Source organism: Anopheles ziemanni, chromosome 3, assembly GCF_943734765.1.
Source record: "Anopheles ziemanni chromosome 3, idAnoZiCoDA_A2_x.2, whole genome shotgun sequence".
In the NCBI taxonomy this organism is placed as follows: Eukaryota; Metazoa; Arthropoda; class Insecta; order Diptera; family Culicidae; genus Anopheles; species Anopheles ziemanni.
The window spans coordinates 51,480,518-51,499,838 of record NC_080706.1 but is presented as its reverse complement, the minus strand read 5'-3'; the positions used below and the strand labels follow the sequence as shown (position 1 = coordinate 51,499,838).

Sequence of the window (19,321 nt, the reverse complement as noted above, 5' to 3'; positions counted from 1 at the left end):
TTTTGCGTCCTTTGCCGCCGTGGGAAGCCACAAAAAGGGTCTTAGTTTATTAGTATGTAAGCACACTTTTTTTTGTTGGTTTTGTTTTTTGCTGATCACCAGCATTTAACGGGGTCCGTTTTACTTTTCGGTGTTTGTACGTAGCATTTTAAGGGTGCCTGGATTGTCGTTTAGGAACGGTTTTATGTTGGCTTTTATCGTCAAAGAACTTTTCACAATTTGCCACTCATGGAAGGTTTGTTAATCGATCAAAGCACAATTTGCAAGTACAATACAATTTGATCAAACCTACTCTACGATACGGAGAATACCAGAGATATTCACATTGGCATCCAATTTTAACACGCATTCATAATTTATCACCGTTTCTATCTCGATGTACTTAATAGCAGTCATGTTGGGAGTATTTTTTGTTTCTGAATAAGAGATAACGTATAAATATGCAAATCAATTTGATTGAAGTGGCTATAATTCCTAATTGCTGTTTAATTTTCTTAACTTGAACTTAGATTATGAGAGAATATTTCTTGTTGAAAATTTGCCTAAAGACAGCAGAAAAACATAAATTTCGCTTCACCTTCTACTAAAAAGCCGAATTAAACTATTTCTATCCATGCTATTAAAAGACAGGTAATCATAGGAAAACAATGAAATTACAGTAATCGAACCGATTTTTTTAATCGTACTGATTATAATACGAAGTACATAGTAATATGGTATGGAGAGAGTTTTACTTGCTATTTTCATATAATTTATTTTCATTCCGTACTAAAACCGTGTTATTATCTAATTGACTTTTCCTAATTCTTATCTGCAACTCTGGTATGTTGAAACAACATTTAAATAATTTCCTTGTTAAATATGTCTGTTAGCTGGTCGTGTTTTCTATTCTCCGATTGGACATTCCATGGGAGGAAGAAGAAAAGGACCACAATGTTGGTAAATGGTCTGCCACAGATATATGGTTATTCCTAATCGTTCTAATTACATTCCTCCGGCTTCCTATCGATGATTGCCATAGTTTCATCAAACGCACCGCCGCAGAATTATGGTGGTTACCCTAGGATACCCTTTCGCAGAACGTCCTCCTTCCACCAAAACTTCATTCGCCTTTGCATCGCGATGGCGATAAATTATAAATTTTTCACGCCACAAAACACAACATCCAACGTCCCTAGTGGGAGTGGGTGGGATTTCCCGCCGACGTTGTTCGATGGCCGCCGCTGCCACACCGGCAGCTACTTTCTATCGACCGACCATCTGTTGTGCTCTCGCGATCGGCTGCTCGAAATAGAACTCGCCGAAGATCACCGTGCCTTGACATTGACGAAACGACGTTCGACGTGAAAATAGAGCACGTTTGATTTGAAGGTTCCGTCGGCGTGGGTTCGCCGATTGCCAAATCGGTCGCTTTCGGTGTGCACGTGGCAGGGTGTGTAGAGTATGTGTTCATTCGGCTGGTTTTGTTTTGTCTTGACTCCTGCTGATGGAAAGCCAGATGGGTAGTGATTTGCTTAAAGCGTGTGTTCTTCTCGCGAACGTTTCGGTTAAAGGTGACACGTGGGGCTAGCGATGCCGAAAGAGTATGTGTTGCTTGTTTTAAGTTTGTGCTTGCGTTTCGATGCTCTACTGCTGTTCGATGAGCGTAAACAATGCGTGACATAACGGCAGCGAGCAACTCGCCACAGACTCATTGTCCTCGATCGACATCGCAGCATGCCACGACGAGCTAAAAAGGATAGTCATCATAGTAAACTGACTTCGAACAGCAAGGTGACAACGAGTGAACCCATACCCAAGCTTTACCGGGGCACTGACCACCACACAAGTGCATCTGCAAATTTGAAAGCCGTTGACCGTGAAAGGCACGCCACGCCACATCGTCGAACCACCCTTGGTTCTACACTTCCGTTTGATGCATATCTTCTCTCTTGTCTTACTGTATTTTTTTCATTTGCTTTTCCTCTCACTCCACGTCCTTTACCGTAGTGCGAGAAGATCTAAACCAGCATACCGGAAGCTGTTGTGTTGCTGTGTTGTGTGAAAAACAGCCGTGTTGCCGCGAGTTCATGTGTCCGATTTAGCGTACCTCGGAGCTTCTTGCCTTACACTTGGTGTGCGTGTACGTGTGTGTCTCGTGTGTGCAGTGTACTGTCGTGCATGTCGTCGTGAGTCAATTGTGCACGCCCGCAGACAAGCGTTGCATGTGGGACGGAGATTCTGCAGTCCTCGAGCAACTCCGGTGCTGCTGTCGACGGCAACATGCATTTGCATTTTGAGAAAAACTCCAACACAAGATGCGACTGCCCGATACTGTCGCTGTCCTGGATGGGCAAGGTGCCGGATGACATCCCAGAGGTAAGTACGTCAGCTTCTAGTTGCCATTGGGTTCCGTGTTTCGTGTATGGCTGCAGGATAATTTCGATGCTCTTGTACCATTTTAAAACAGGAATGTTGCACACAAATCAAATGCATAGTTTGTTTGTCAGAATCAATTTAAAATATTACACAAATTGTCTTTGCCACAATTGCATTCTGTGGGATTCTTGGCAAAGCATTTTCAATTGTGAGTAACATTTTCTGAATTATACTATTCGTCGGCATTCGACGATAGTATGCAATAATGTGGTACCACTATTTCGAAAAACAATTTTGCCATAGAGAGTCTTTGGTTTAGTTGAAAAATGAAATTCTGTCATACTCTGTAGTGCAGACAGTTAAGTCGTTTGTTAAGCCTGGCCGCCCGTTTCACTACAAACATTTTCCCGGCAAATATTTCTGCTTGATGATTTCAATAAAATTAGAAAAAAAAAATCTTTCAATCATCAACTGTCGTGATAAACAATTGATCAAATGAAAAGAATCAATCAATTTAGAAAATATAAATTTTAATCCATTCCGAACTGCACGTGTGTTCTGCAAAGTTGATTAGGAAGTTCATCATTTTGATACGACTAAAAGAGTAGACTATCTTGAAAACCCTTTGTGATGCGAGTTTTAAACAAATATTTGAAAACATTTTTTGCACAACATAAAACAAATGCTAGTGATGTTAATGCATCAATGTTTTGTTCATCTAAAATAGTCAAACTTATTATTTTACGTATATTTTTGTTCAAGTCTTAGCCACGATTCTGATGTCACTATAATGCTCAACAAACGATTTGAATAATGGTTGCAGTTACATCACAAGAATACACCACCATTATTGCGTTTCGTTCGTTATGCAAATGAAGCAACCGCTCGTGGATGCATGTTTCCGAGAGCTTTGGGAAAGATTACGCGCCAAGCATCCTTGTCGGTGGTGGAAGTCTTTCGGGCCAGACGGGCCTGTGACATCCATACCTCGTTTGCTGGTGCGGGAAATGCTGGCAAACGTGCTCAAGGGCGTGCTGGAAAAGAAAACTTGTCCTCTCCAAACGAGCTCACCAATTTCCCTGTCCACCGAGGAGGCTGGACGATTAATGTCCACACGGGTATGTGGGGACTGATCCGCAAAACAAACGCAACATGGCACATGCATGTCCCTCGTGTGTTGGAAGACTCCATTGTGCGCTAATTGGATGTCGAAGTGTGCTCAAGGAACATATGCTTGTAGGAACCTTCTTTTTTTATTCCATGTGGATTAGAGGTCTGTTTTAATTTGGTAACGTAATGCTTTTTTGTGGTTTATTTTCTAGATAATGCATAACATGTTTTCGGACTGTGAGCGACACAAATCCAACCTCTATCGAATTGGATTCTTTTTCTGAATGGAAGAATATATTTTTTCAAGAGAATTTTTAACTTCTCTTTTCTCTTGCAGTTATTTTCTTAATTTAATCCAAAGTGAAGAACTATTTCAAATTTTGTAAGAGACATGACCACTATAGGTCTCAAATGGAATAACATGCTGGATAATTGAAAGTATCTTCAAATGTACCAGTTCTTTGTGATTTCTGAAAAGAATTTGTAGCAAACCAGCATATGTACCAAACGAGTGCATCTCTGTACGGTTGAAGTGTTTAACAACCCTCACGAGGAAGTTGAAAATTAACAACCATGAGGCAATGTTAGATTCATCGCATCGCTAGATCAAAATGTTAACGAGTAAATAAAAACGTGTACATAACATGGAGGCGTACTCTGGGGAAACCATTTTCCATGTGCAACGACACAATCAACAAAAACATCCTCATTCCTTGTAGAAGGGATGAATGTTTGTTTTACTTGTTTTATTTTTTCGATCCTTCGCTAACGAAGTACTACACTTGACGATTTTTAACGTTGCATCATACCGATACGCGCGAATGCACTTCAAAGCGTCCGGTGGAAAAAAGGGGGAAAAACTCCGAACCCCAACCACCCCAGAGCTCTATTTTGTAAAAGCGTCCCCAATGCTTCTTCCGCCAGAGTTGAATTTCCTTACGCATCAGAGTCCTGCTTCCGGGGGTGTAAATTAGTCGGATTATTCGACACCGTTCTTTGCCACTTTGGGCACACAAAGTGGGCATACAAGTGCTCCGAAATGTGCGCACCACCGAGTTTGTATGGATGTGTAGGGCTATGCAAACAGTAGTGTCTAGCTGAGATTGGAATTGAGAAGTTTTCGCCACCCCACAAAGCATCTTTGGACGCCGATTCCGAAAGGATCCCCTTCAAGCGTACCGAGATGGATGGAATGTTTGCGTCACCATTTCGCTACCAACGTAGACGTTTGTGGTTTGAGGTGGGTGATTAAATTGGGTTTGTAACGAAGTGTTTTACGACGGACGTAACAAAGCGAACGGGAATGCGAGGGAGACGACGATTTGACGTGTGGATGACGTTGAGGTGAATTTGCATTTTCCTCGCGACGGGGCGCAAGACACGCGTCCGCTCGCCAAACAATGACACCGGCTAGACAGTAATGAATGCGAACCACTTGTAAAACATGAGTCTGCCGTAGACTCAAAAGTCCTTTTTTCGTAGTTTGACATCCTAACAGCTCACAACAAGTGAAAACTCCTAGCTATGTTTTTGAGATGCATTAACCGGGAAGATGAGACTATTTTCGTACAAAATAATGCTCACTTCCATCCGGCTTTAGTAACAGGTTTTGGTCCCACAGAAAAGCGTTTATTTTTAAAAATTATTAAAAACAAAAAATTAGCAGAAATATTTCATTTTCATCACGCTCCTTTAAATTTCTTGATACAGGTTTCCTAATTTTAAAAATATTACATTACGTTGATGCCTATTCTAAATGGATAATTAATATGTATCACACAGTAACATTCTCGAAAGTTTATAGGATTTACAACGTTTTAAAGTATGTCAGTGCTTTTTGGTAAATTGAAATTGCTTTTTAATCATAAGTATTGTTAAATTCATACAATGCGTCGATTTGAGCATGTTCCTAGATTTGAAAGATTGTATACTCATTAGTATGGATACATTTCTTTTAAGAAGTATCTTAAAACAAATTTGGAACTTGAATGGAGAAATTATTAACAAATATTTGACTGATATTTAGCAAGGTGTACACTGTATCGGGTGGATATAATGCCTAAATGTAGGGTTTTGCTAAAAAAACAAAGCATAAATAATAAAATGAACACTTTTTCCTAAGCTATTGATATAAGTAAAAAGATGTGTCGATTGTGAGAATTGATATAAATAAAGTGAGTATCTTGGTTGAGTGTTGTAAAGTGAAAGTTGGTTCAAAAGTTCGCTAACCAAAGCAAACAAATACAGATGCTACATCGCTAGTCTAAATGATTTTCTGGACGGTATGGAAAGTATAAATTCAATTAGTTCATGGCTCTAATAACTGTTCATGGTTAAATTGTATGTCCCTCCAAAAATGTGCTAGTAAAACACCTAATGATAGATGTACCACAATGTTTATAAAGCGCCCCTACCTGCCTTCCAAAGCGAGCAGTCACACTTCATGGGATTAATTCCTGTCAGTGTCTGGACAGGAAGTTTTCCCCGTGCTTACGTTCAAACGGCACCACACCTCAATTTGCGCCCATTTGTAGCAATGTTCCATCACCCTGCGTCCATCGAGGATACCGTGGATGCAGCAGCTAAGTGATCCATCACACCCCACGACTGGCCGTCATCCATTTGCTCAGTCGCCCCTCACGGTGTGCCATTTTGCAAACTACTTTGCGATGGCTGCCCTGGTGCGGCCGTAGTGCACACGGGGGAGCAATGTAGTACTATAAATTATTTGCTATAAATTATTAAAACTGTATCCCTTACCGCTCGCTTCCATACGCCGGCCCCGTTCCACCAATTTCGATTCAATTTGGCAAACGGCTCCCATTTCCTTCCGAAGCCTAGGAAGGTTCGCATTGGTTCATCGGCCACGTCCGGCGATGCTTGCTCACAAAAAAACCCGTACCTCGTCGTGCCTAGGACATCACAACTTTCTTTCTGGCTTACCGATACCGGGAAGATCTTTCGTCCAACCATTTGACGTCCGGCGGGCGCGTGTGACGTTCGAAGTCATTACAGTTTTACCGCCCCTTTTAACCGCATCGACAGTTCAGATCTTCTTTGGCCATATCGTGGCCGTGGTCTGGCCGCTTACGGAACGTGTCATTCCAACGCTTCGAATTGCTTTCGCCGTGTCTGCAAGGTATGCTGTCAACTGGTAAGGATTGCATTTGTATGCTACGTCCGTTCGCTGGCAGCATTCCGGCAAACGACTCGTTACAGTCGTTGTCGGTGTCCTGCCCCGTAATCCTTCGCTAGCCGCGCGAGTCAACCAGCAACTTCATGTACACAGTATATGCCCTGTGCACGGATGGCACGGGATGGATAACTTATTCACCACTTGCCTGCAGAAAGCCGGTGCCTCGGGAGTTGGTCGTTTTTCCAGCTGGCGTAGTCGGTGGCGGCAGGGGGGCACATTCGACTGGGCGTCTCCATAATGTACGAGCACCGCCGCAGGTTGGCGGATTGCAAAGAAAACCAGCCACTGACTGAAAGGCAACGGCCAAAGAATCCATTACATCATCACATCGGCTTCACCCGAATGGGCTTTCTCACGTGGCACCTTTTTCCCGTATGCCAACGCCTAACGCACAGACAGACGTCTTTCCCCCGACATTCCCTCCCCGGTGCCGACAAACGTCTGTATTGGTGTGTGGTTGCCGGAATCTGGCGTTATATTTTCATCGATTGTTTCCCCCTCCACCCCGATGCGCGTGTTTGTCTTAGACAAGGAAACGCAAGAAGCAGACCGTTCTTGGCGCACATTCAACTGAAGCCCATTTGCTTACACCCCCGACTCGGCTTCGGCTAGGGCTTCTATGGGACGACAGTATGGATCCCGTTGGACGGCTCGAAAAGGTGAGATCATCGTTCGCGCGACGTTGGCTTTCGAACAAGCTGTCCTTGTTCATAATTGTCACAACCATCGCACCAGGGGCAACCAAGCAACTTCTTAGATCGTCGCTAGAAGGCAACTTACGACGACGGAAGCACATCACGTCGTGGCATTATAGTGGGAGAATGGCTTTTTTTCTAATGTGTGTGCGAAAGTCTACTTCGACCACATTAACCCATGATTCATTCAATTATCTCCTCCAGAAACCCTAGTTCTGCGTTGTCGGTTTGTCGTATAGCTATTAAGCTGGTTTGCGGCCACTGTGGTATAAAATGGGAAATAAAAGTGTCTCCAAGATCCTTCCGCCATGACTCGGTGTTGGGGTGTTGCTAGGAAGAAATGGAAGATGCATATCTACATTCAATGCATCCTGAATCCTGTCTATAAACAATTTGGTTTATGGCGTACATTTGGAATGGATTCAAACTTAACTAACTGAAACATTGAGATGTTAAAACAATACCCTCAAAAATATGATTCCTCAAACTCCATTCCTCGAAAACAACCAGTCAAAATAAATGTTACGTAAACTTTCTTCTCAGAATAACAAGTTGAGAGGTATAGTTTTCGTTCCTGTAACGAACATAATTTTCCCTAAAACGACGCAATCAACTAGCGAACTTCCGATACGCGCCTGCTAATTGTCATTAACTCGCTGCCAAATCATCATTCAACCCGGTACGGGTTACGTCTTTCCCCCCGGGGCTGGCCACGGTTTGTTAATGAAAAATGAATTAATTCACCAGTTTTCCCCGAAACGGAGCAACAGCATCCAGCTTCCTATCCACTCACCAACAAACAACGGTTGTTTTGGCACCGTTCCAACGTAGACAGGCGGTTTCAATGCTCTCTCCCTATTTCGTTCAAAGGATTCGTGTTGATGAAACGAAGTTGACAGTGAAAAAATTAAAAAAAAAAACATAAGATGAACATAAAACAACAACAAAAATATACTCGCTACAGGGAGGGGAAAAAGCAAGAGCTACTGGGATAAAATGGAGTGCGCGAACAAGTAGCTTCTCGTGCCGCGGGGGTGTTTGTATGAAAAGTGAAAACAGTTGTTATTCAAAATCGGATACCTTGAATCAATGGCTAAGTGTGTTCCCTGTGCAGGAAATGGGGAAACAAATGGGGATGGTAGTAGAGAAAGGTAGCGTATTTCCTGTTGCGATCACGTGGTTTGTGGGCGCTCGCACGTTGAATGGAACAATTTTCCGGTGTCGTGTTTCGAAGCTACGTGATCCGAACTAAGCGGGGCAGGGGTGGGTGGATTCTTCAGCAATCTTCGTGGACGATTTTTCCTTCCCGATTTGGTAGGATTCGTTTCTATTTAGGAGAAGCAAACGAGATTCCTGGCGTGCACGAAGGTAAACTTTTACTTGTCATGCACTTATCTTCTGTCATGGGGAGGGTATTTCTTTGATCGTTAAAATATACTCCGTTGCTACTCGGTATCGCATTCAGTAGTATATAACCGCTATTGGTGGTAAAGAAATTTATTTTATTATTTTCGTAATTTTACATATTTATTGAGCTTTCATTTAAAGACCATACTGTTACATACATTTGCATAAATTATTATGATTCTATTCAGTACGCAATAATACTTTTACAATAATTTTTCGTGTTGAAAAAATACCACATTTTCTTTATTTTATTGCTTACTTAACAATAATTATGTTTCTACAGTTATCTATTCAGACAGTTTCGATTCAAAATAGTATTCTGTGTGGTCTATTGCTCTCAACGAGTACCTTAACCTCAATTCTAAACAAGCTAATTCGGTCCCTCACTGGATTACGTTCTAGCTCACGCTTTTCCATTCGAAATGGATACCACGCGTATAGTGCTCCAGGGCACCCGTTCAAACCGAAGTTTGCAGTGGGCGGAATAATTACATTTCCATTTTACCTCGGCGCCACATGTAACGAGGTGATAATAAATTCAACAAATTGAGCGAATGGTTCGATTAAAAAATCCCCGCCCACATTCCGTCCCCGGGAGTTCTTCAGACGATTCGAACAGGATTCGAAATTAGCTTTCCCGGAAGTTGCGCACGTGTTTCGAGCCGGTGGTGGAATGAGGCAACTCGAGCCAATGGCATCCATTGGGAACGGGGAAGTGTCCTGTTTAGTTGTAATACTGAATTTAAAATTTTGCATTCGATTTAATGCACTTGGTTTGAACGCCATTTTCTCCTTACAAAGTCGGTGAGGTTTTTTAGGATAAGGATCGCACACAATCGTGCTGGTGGCACGGATCAAAGATTTGAGTTAGCAGAGAAATGTTTAAAAAGAACATTATTGCGTAACCCTTCGCAAAGTGAGCGAAAAAGCAGGAATCATAGTACAAAAAAGAAAACCATATTGATGGTTTATCCATTTACCATAAGCACCTTCTCGGAGCGCGTGCCGCCATCGTCTATTGTCGCCCTCCGTTCTGTGGTGCCGTTTGAAATGGTTCTTAACCCTCGTTAATATTACAAGTTTCCCTTCCATATATAGGTCAATTCGTGTTGACAAACCCTATGTCGCCCGCCCGAACAAACGGCGCCCTATTCGGAACAATGCGAAACATCAATCTTGCAGCGTGTTTTTCTTTCCCAACCACCCGAAAACCTTCCAACACCCCCTGGTCCGTCTCACACGCGGCTTTCCATGTCCTGAAACCATTGAGTGAAAACTAGTTCCTTCCTTTCATTGCAAGATGAATCATCCTCACCGTGGTCGTTCTGGGAAGCTGCACAAGCCAGCTTCTTTCATCGAGAGCGAAGCGAAAATATTGCATCACAAAACCGCCACGTTCCGTTCGTGGCGTTTCGGTTCGAGGCGTTCATACTTATGTCCCGGCCCGGATCTTACGCCATCACTGCTCGTGTCGTCTTTTAGTCGCGAATATATTTCCCTTTCCACCGCTCCTGCCCATTCACTGGCCCGATGCGCTTCATCCTCCGCATAACGGTCGTCCTTGCGTCGTGTGGCTCTTCCGGCTCCGGTTCCGATACTTTGCATTATGAAAACATAAACATTGCTTCGCCCTGGTGAACTTTCCACCGCTTTCGCCATTCGAGCCACTGTTATTACCGTATTATTCTGGCACATTTCTATGTTGTGGCACATTCTTCTGGATTGTGCCAGGACACGCTTTCACTTTTGTTAGCCTTCAATTTTTTCGACACACTTTTCCGAAGTTTAATCCCTTTGCTATATGTACTCCTCGATTTTTTTTCTCGAATGTTTTACTCCACTTTCTGATTTTTATTATTTCGGAAGGTTCATCTTGACAAATAATCTTCATGAACAAACTAATTTTTTTACAGGATGCTTTAGGAGTAGAACATACCAAAGGAAAACTGTACGAAATCACGATATGGCACAACAAACAATCAACTGATTCATTTCAAATGAAGCACATTTTTGTATAACTTCATTAGGGTGTAGGAAAACTACATAAATCTTAGAGATAACAGTTGTTTACCCTGGGAACGAAAATCCCCCTCGATGTATGCCATCTTGAACAATGTGAGCGACGATGTTTTAGTTATGTATCGTTCCGGTCCACATTGTTCGTTGGAGTTTTTTGATTGTCGGCGCAGATAGTAGCGGGAATTGGAAAAAGGAGCACAGTAGGAGAGGAACTGTAACTATCTTCGTTTCGTGGGTAACAATGGCAAACATGTATTATTTTACAGTCGAAACTAACATTGTGTGACAGTGGAGCGGTATCGTGCTGCTTGGCAGTTGGATATTTAGAATACATTGTATGAGGGTGTTTACTCCCAACGCCATCCGGTTCCGTCTGGAAGGAACGATGGGATACTTTTATGGGACGCTTTTGTGTTCAATTTGCAATAAAAAAAATCTCCGGTTGCATGACAGATTAAATGTCTTGCAGCGGTTACCGGTATACTCGGTCGGTCTCATGTGGTCCAACAATGTGGTTAATGGTTGGCGGTTCCCATTTAAATTGTACGTCGTTTCCTGTGTCTGGAAGTGGTGTCTTTCAAGTGACTAGATTGTTGCAAACTGTCACAACTCTGAACGTCCTCCATAGTGTTAGATATGTTGCCCGATAGTAGACCATATCACGCACGGGAGAATCTCTCCAACAATATTGACAAAAAAATGTGATGGGATTCCGAGGGATCTCGTTTCTGTCTTGGTTTCCTTTTGTAGCTGCAAAACAATCAAAAAAAGTTCGATAAAATCATGCAACCGTTTTCCTTCCAACGTGAATAAATGAATCCACATATTAATACGGAGAAAAATCAAGTAGAACGTCTATTTCTTCTAATTCTTATGTTATTGTGCAAGAGGAGAAGAGAGAAAAAAAAACCAACATGTTAAACCACCCATAGCAGCTTCGTAACCTGAAATCAATCTTCCTATCAATCTTTAATGCGTAACACTAAACACCTTTGCCGGGGTCGGAAAGAATGTACATTTCCATCAAACGTTCATCATTCTCGAACCTAAATTTAGCACCCCCTCCGAATCGTACCAAGCATCTCCTTCATCCCCTCGGGTTTCGTGGAACTGCGAACGGATTAACGGGGAGTAACGTTATATCCTCCGATCGAAGCTCCGTTCTGTGCTATTTTGCTCTACCTTTTTCTTCATGCGAAGGTTGAACCTTCGGAACGCCCCAGGAAGGTAATCAAATCGGTCACATAATATGCATTGTTTATTTATGTATGAGTATGCTGATGTAGGTGAACGATGGTGAAGTAACATCGATCCTAACGGCCCAGGGAATTGAAATCGAAAAGCTCACAGTGGTACAGTTGAGCTTTCGATACTTTGATTGCTACATGCTTCAAACGTGTCACATTGTGTCTGTGTGTCTGTCAAGTAGAAAATTCAGTGACTCACTGTGAGTGAGTGCTAACAACAAATACGGTCAAACATATCAAGCGCTAGATTCGTATTTGATATATCGCATGGTGCGTAGATAAGATAAGACAATTGTGCAAAGATTAAAATCGTACCAGTCGTTAAATAAGCACCAGTCGTTAATGGATCATTCCATATCAAACCACGGCTCGGTGTACAATGAAGTCTCTGCAAGGCGTGTTAGTTGTGTTCGCCATCCTAGTGGTGAGCTGTCCTTCATTTTCGCTAGCTTGCAATTTTGGCTTCGGCAGGCGTGCTACGGGTGAGTGTTGTTGATCGGTGCCACATAGCCGGAAGTAAATCTACAACAACATGTATAATTGCATTTTTCGATAGGCGATAGGCTTCTGCACACTATTGTGCTAACTAAACGAGCCACCGCGGGCCCGGAGCAGCTCTCGCTGACGCTGGACTTTAAGGCGAATCCACTCTTCAACCAACAGCTGACTTTGGTTTCGGTGAAGACGGAATCGACGACGTCCTGCACGTTTAACGCTCCTCAGGGTGATACGTCAAAGCAAATTCGTTCCGTGGTGACCAGTAACATACCAATTTCAGAATTTATGGCAACAGTGGAAGTGTACGGGATTAATTGGGCGTACTAGCCTAAAGGACTTCACAGTGTGCTGGACGGCAGTTAGAAAATCGGATAAGTTTATACGGTGTTATGCTTATTTAATTGTGTGTTGAATGTATATTGTAAATAAATGTATTGCATTACATGTTGTCAGATGAGTTCATGCAGGTGCGTTTCTCTAAATAGTATTGTGAAACGGTGATTCTAAATTACCAAACATTACCAATCGATACCACCATAACAGATGCAGATAACGAAGATAAGAGCGATAAGATTCATTCGCTGTTAAACTGGTGTGGACAAATAAGTAGATTAAAATCGAAGGATCTCTGCGGTATTTGATCAGCTTTAGTTAAAAGCCCTTGGCCATTCCATATCAGAGCACGATCGTATACACAATGAAGTCGCTACAACGCATTGTTTTCGCCATCCTAGTCGGAAGCTGACTTTCATTTTCGCAAACTTGCAGTTTTGGGTATGGCAAGCGTGTCTACGGTGAGTGTTATTCATCGATGTCACAAAAACAAGCAACCTGTTAGGTGGAAGTCAATATTCAACCTGTCTTTTCGTGGTTCTCGATAGGCGATAGTCTTCTGCACACTATCGTGCTTACAAAACAGGCCACCGGGGTGCCGGAGTTGCTCTCGGTGATGCTGGACTTCAAGGTGAATCCACTTTTTAGCCAACAGCTGACTTTTGTCATGGCGGCAACGGAATTGGCGATGTCCTGCTTATTTACTTTCCCTACGGCTGATATGTCCAAACAAATTCAATCGGTAGTCTCCAGTTATACACCAATTTCTGAACTTAAGGTAACATGGGAAGTGTATGGTATTAATTGGGCGTATTAACCGTAATAGCTTTACGGTGGAGAACGATGTTTGGAAAATTAATTGAATTTGAACGGTGTTCAACTCTCAAAACTACATCATCAGTTTGGATTATTCAACATTGGTTTGGGCATGGTAAATAAAATATTGCATTTTTTCCTCAGAATATTGTGGCACGGTGCTCCTGATTTGTTGGGCATTACTAATCTATGACAAAATGCTGCAGATAGCAAAGATAGTAGCGATAAGACTCGGCTGCTAAACTGTTATGAATAAATGAGTAGATTTACGTTGAAAGAATTGTACGGCATTAGATCAGCTTTCGTTGATAGCCATCGGCCATTTCATATCGGAGTCAATGAAATCCTCGTTGTGAGCTGCCCTGCATTTGCGCTCTCCTGTAATTTGGGATTCGACATACGTGTCACGGGTAAGTGTGATATGTCGATTCCACTAATATAAGCAAACCAAACAAACAAACAACCTGTCCGCTTCTATCGTACTTCTATGGTGCTTACAAAACGAGCCAACGAAGGCCCGGAGTAGCTCTTGGTGACGCTGGACTTGAAAGCGAATTCACTCCGTGACGACCGGTATCAATTGGGTACCGGTACTAACGACTAAAGAGAATAAAAGTACTGGATGAGTTTTTGCCATTATTACCGAGGATCATTGTTATGTCCACGTGCCATAAATTTACATAATTCTACGACACAATTTAAGTATGCTCAGTAGATTAGTAACATTACAATATCTCTTCATTCGTGACTAATCCTGACGAAATACTATTGTGATACAGAAGTTCTGTTATCTATGGTCGCAATTCGTCGAACATTCCCAATCGATCCCCACATGGTGCAGATAATGTAGAAGCGAACGATAAGACGTCCTACCTTTTTAAAAAGGTCTATGCCAGCTAATAGACTGCATCATTTCGTATCGATACACAAGCCAGCTAGCGATGAACCATCTGAAGGGATCTTTGACTGCAATCGCCATTCTGTGCATCGCTCTATCGCACGCCTGCAACTATGGTGTAGGAAATCGGGCAACGGGTAAGTTTAACCTACCAAAAGACACTGGTTTTAACTACCTTTCAAACGGGAACCGTTTGTTTGCGTTAGGTGACAATCTTCTTCACACCATCGTCGTTACCAAACGGTCTACCCAGGGCCCAACGGATTTGCAGGCCACGGTTGACTACAAACCGAACCCGCTGCTTAACCAACAGATTACTTTCGCCCGAGCTTGGACTGGATCGTCAACGTCCTGCACCTTTACCTATAATAATCAGCAGCAGTTTGGGAAACATTTCACCGCCACCATCGCCAGTGCTGTCCCGATAACGGAATTGACTGTTACGTTGGAAGTGTACGGTATCAACTGGGCTTATTAGTTTAGCGGCCAGTGGTGCGAAAAATGTAACAATAAACGGTGTATTTGGAGAAAGCAGCTATCGAGTGAAAAGTGTGTGGTGTTTGTGTTGCCCATTTAAAGCAGATCGTTTCATGCATATCTGTTGTCCACTCCTTTTATTAACTGTGATTCAAGTTACCTTATATGATCGATTGTGTTCTTAACATAATTTTACTTCAAATTTTATTTTATTTTATAGTTTGTTACACGAGGATCGGCGACAGTCGTGCCGTTACGCTGGTTAGAAAATAAACTCACGAGCGTCAAAGCACTCCCTTCAACCTGAACCTAGAATCCTCCCTTGTACGAGGGGACTGATTTACTACGTACACAGAGCAAAAAAGTCTAGTAAACTCATTAAGGGATAGGCATTACCGAATACGATCGTTATGCCAAAGAATAAGTGTGTTACACAGTTTATTATATACCAACAATTTCAACAATTGGTTCTAGAAAGCGAATTGAAAAAGTATAATCTGCCTTGCGAAAAGAAAAATAAAAATACACGAAATGGTTTGCAACAATCGATGCTTTCCAACAGGCCAGAAAGCACTACCGAAGCACCGGAAACAGACTCTCAAAACTTGTGCAATATCTCCCCGGTAGTGCTTTCGCAATGGATTGATACATTTTTAATAGCGTCGGAGGACCGGTAAAGCATTTCTCTTCACATTTCGAGCCTTACCTTTACCCTGTGCGTCCAGCTTTGTGCTGCATCGCTACTATCGCCCGCCGCCCCTCCGTCGGTGAGTTAATTATTTTCCCCAAGTGTGCACGGCCGCAAGCAACTTTTCTTCTGAGCCCAGAGTGCACCTCTGTTAGTCTGCACCAGCGGCCGCTCCAAGTTTTACTCATTAAATATTAACTTTGTATCGACAAAGTTGTTTCCCTAACGATATCCGAAGAAACACTTCGCACAGCAAGTTTCCGCGAGTCGATCAGTAGGAGATCAATTTTCTTCTCGCTTGTTGAAGGAATAGTTTCTACCCGCAACACTTTCTTAGTGTTTTTGCAGCGATTAAATTTCGAAATTGATAAACATCACAACCTCCAAGTTAAAATCCACAAGAAAGTAAGAACCTTATGATGCTTTATCTTTGGGACGAACGTCTTTCAAGGCACAAAACCAAGAGCTCGTTCATTATGGTTCATCCATCAACAAGAACGATCGAATGTAACGGTACATCCTTTCACTCACAATTTCCTACTTTTTTCGGCAACGGATGAGAACAAAATTTCATATTATGATTGATAGGTACTACAAAAACAAAAAAAAACTTTTAAAAAGCGAACTAGAAGGAGGAGCGCCAAGGATGTGTTTAGAGGAGAGTTTTCCGTCCGTGATGAGCTGATAGTGACGTTAAGGAAAATTTTATCGTTTGGTAAGTCGTCGCTTTCGTCTTGCTTGCCTCTCGAGGGCAAGTGTTGGGCAATATACTTTACGACCGGGGGAAGTACAAACCATTTTACTGGTTCACATTTTCGGATTAAATATCTAAACCATATGGTTTGTAAAGAAGCGTTGAACATAAAGCCAGGGGGAAATAAAGGAAATAAAACAACTAATCCCATTTAAACGAACCGGGGACAAAAGTGCGACCTAAAAGCGGCCAAGCGTTACTATCACTCTAATTGCACGACAGTACTAGTATCATCTTTTTCCCCTCGCAACATGCCCCGTCGTGTAGCTTAAGATGAATGTTCTCCGGTATCTAAGGAAAGAAAGAAAATCTACTTCCATTACCCCCTGGTTCATGAAACCGTATCTGCTGAAGGTTGAGGGACGGAAATCAGAAAATATTCCCACGCTCCATTGACCTCAACATTTTCACTCGTTGACACTTTGCCAGTGTCATGTAAGGACATGGGAGGGAAACTATTCCTGGAAAGCGGTTGGTATTTCGGTTGGCAGCCGATGTCAAGGATGCGCGTCAGCAAAGGCGACCAAAAGACGTCGCCGAGTGCATATTTTACCAAGGAAATATCGAGCCAATGTCCAACTGGTCACGCCAATAGAAATAGCATTCTCCCGGACATTGTCCGGCGAACTGTATGGATGCTTGGTTTTCAATATAAAGGGTGGCCCAGAAAGTATAAGCACGATTTCAAAATTAGGTAAAAAATAAAACCTGTTCCAGAAACTGAATTTTTGTTTCATAAATTGTGTTTGGGTTCTGTTCTGGACTATTTGCGAAAAATAAAAATTTTAAAAATTTAATCGTATGCTAATGACCGCACTTTTAATCTGTCGCCTCCGATATGGCTCAGCACAGACTTGTAATGAACGGTTTTCGACACATTTGAACGTTTTTACAGTTTTTTTGAAAACTGTCGATGTTTTTCGCAACTTAAAAATGTTTTCTCAAGTGTGCCTTCGTTAGCGCCCAAAATATCTCAATTGATCTGGTCTTGGTCGACTCTTCGTCCACACAGCAGCTTGTCGTACAGCTTCCGGGCCCGATGTTTAATGCATGCAACCTAATTTGCACTCCGTTTCGATTTCTTTTGGATTTTGTACGATTTTAAATTCAATCTTGCCTTGTCTCATTGGACGTTACTTTTTGACGTACCCATTTGTTGAGCCACATCGCGAATGGAACTTTCCTATTTTTGCTTGAATGCTTTTGCTCTTTCCCCGTTCAACTGTTAGTCGATAGGACCAGGTTTTTGACCACTTTTCGGCGTATCCTCGAAGCTGGACTCCTCCCGAAACTTTTGGATGACGGTTCCTACGGCTCCGATACTCACACCTACCGATTTCGCCAATTTCCTTAGCGAAATGTAAGGAGTCGAACACCATTTGTGCAGAACGCTTTTGCGCTTTTTAACGGAAATTCCTCGCATTTTAACAGAAACGGTTGAAAAAAATAGTTTCGATGCACTATCTGGTAGGTTTGAATGTAAACAATCAAACACCCGAAGAATCAACTGTTTGGCGTCATCCGTTTTCCAGAAACGTAATTTAGAAATCGTGATTATATTGCCACATCTTCGCGTTTTATATTTTCTACTTACACAAAGAACAGTATTCATCAATTTAAAAATACTCGCTATTCTGAACACCATTCAAAACTATAAAGATAAAATTTCAAAAGGAATTGTTTGTGGTTTGTAATGCTTTAAATAGTTTAAAATGCGTTGAAGTTGAAGATAAAACTTTTCTTTTTCATATCCCCTATTATAACGGGTGCAACAAATGCTTCGCAACTGTAATATAGTTTCGTCAACAGATATGCCGTATTTTTCGCAAAACGTTACGTTTGTTAGTGAATTTCCCGCAACCTTCTTTAAAAATCCCATTTCCATTGCCTCCGGTTAGTTGCGCCAAAAGACAATGCGAAAAAGTTCTCCACCCCACAGCAAAAATAGCCCCAGCTCGATTCGCTGCATAAACCACTACGTCTACAATAACGGACGGCAATGATTGCTGCTCAATTTAGAACCGCTGCAAAATTCAACCACCATTTGCGGCCTCTGGGACGAGACGTCCTCGCGTTTGACCCAAGGCAAAGCGAGGGATTTTTTATGCCTTCCCCGGGATGAAAGCAGGTAGAAGGGTGAAAAATCAATATTGATAAAAAATGTAACTCCACTTCAAGGTAAAAAGCATACCGAGCCCTTTTGCGAAGACGAGGCCAGGTATCGGTCTCTTGTTTTTTCTTCTCAGCGAAATGGTTTTAAAAAAACGCTAACTTTCTTCCGGGGGTCGCCGCATTGGCAAGATCGGACGGGGGAAAAAAAGGGAGCCTCCTCGATGCTTGTGTTGAATGGGGTTGTATCTGTGTTTTTTTTTAACATAAAAGGTAGTATGCTTTTTTCCTTTCGAAGTGTGCCCATGCACAGGATCAGCGTACCCACTCAAATATTCCATCAGCGCCCGCGGCCACGGCCAGGGTGTACTTCCGGAATTTGAGCAACGCGAGTATCTCCGAGGGGGTTACTTTGTAGACAAAGCCGTAAAAAAGGCCAAATAAGCATTCCCGGCCGGAATATTCCATCCAACACCAGTTGAAGGTAGTGCAGTCGCTCGGTGAATTCGACCAAATATTCTCCGTTTTCCATCGACTCAAAATCGACACCAGTCTGGTCAGTTTCACCGGTCACCGAATTTCGACGACTCCGGGGTACGGTTTGCAGCATATTCACTCACCTACCACACCAATCTGTGTGTGTGTGTGTGTGTGTCCATACACACCAATAATAACGAGAAAGAAAAATGGAAAAAAGGGAATAGAAACTCATCGAC

At 42.4% G+C, this 19,321-nt stretch overlaps 1 protein-coding gene across 1 annotated transcript in view; it reads left to right on the top strand.

Moving 5' to 3' along the window:
• The first annotated feature begins 2,262 nt into the window (after nucleotides 1-2,262).
• LOC131288242 (uncharacterized) overlaps nucleotides 2,263-19,321 on the top strand; it is a 33,084-nt gene continuing 16,025 nt past the window's right edge. The window contains exon 1 of the mRNA XM_058317358.1: nucleotides 2,263-2,358. Coding sequence (XP_058173341.1) covers nucleotides 2,263-2,358 — 96 coding nt within the window. The remainder of the gene's footprint in view (nucleotides 2,359-19,321) is intronic.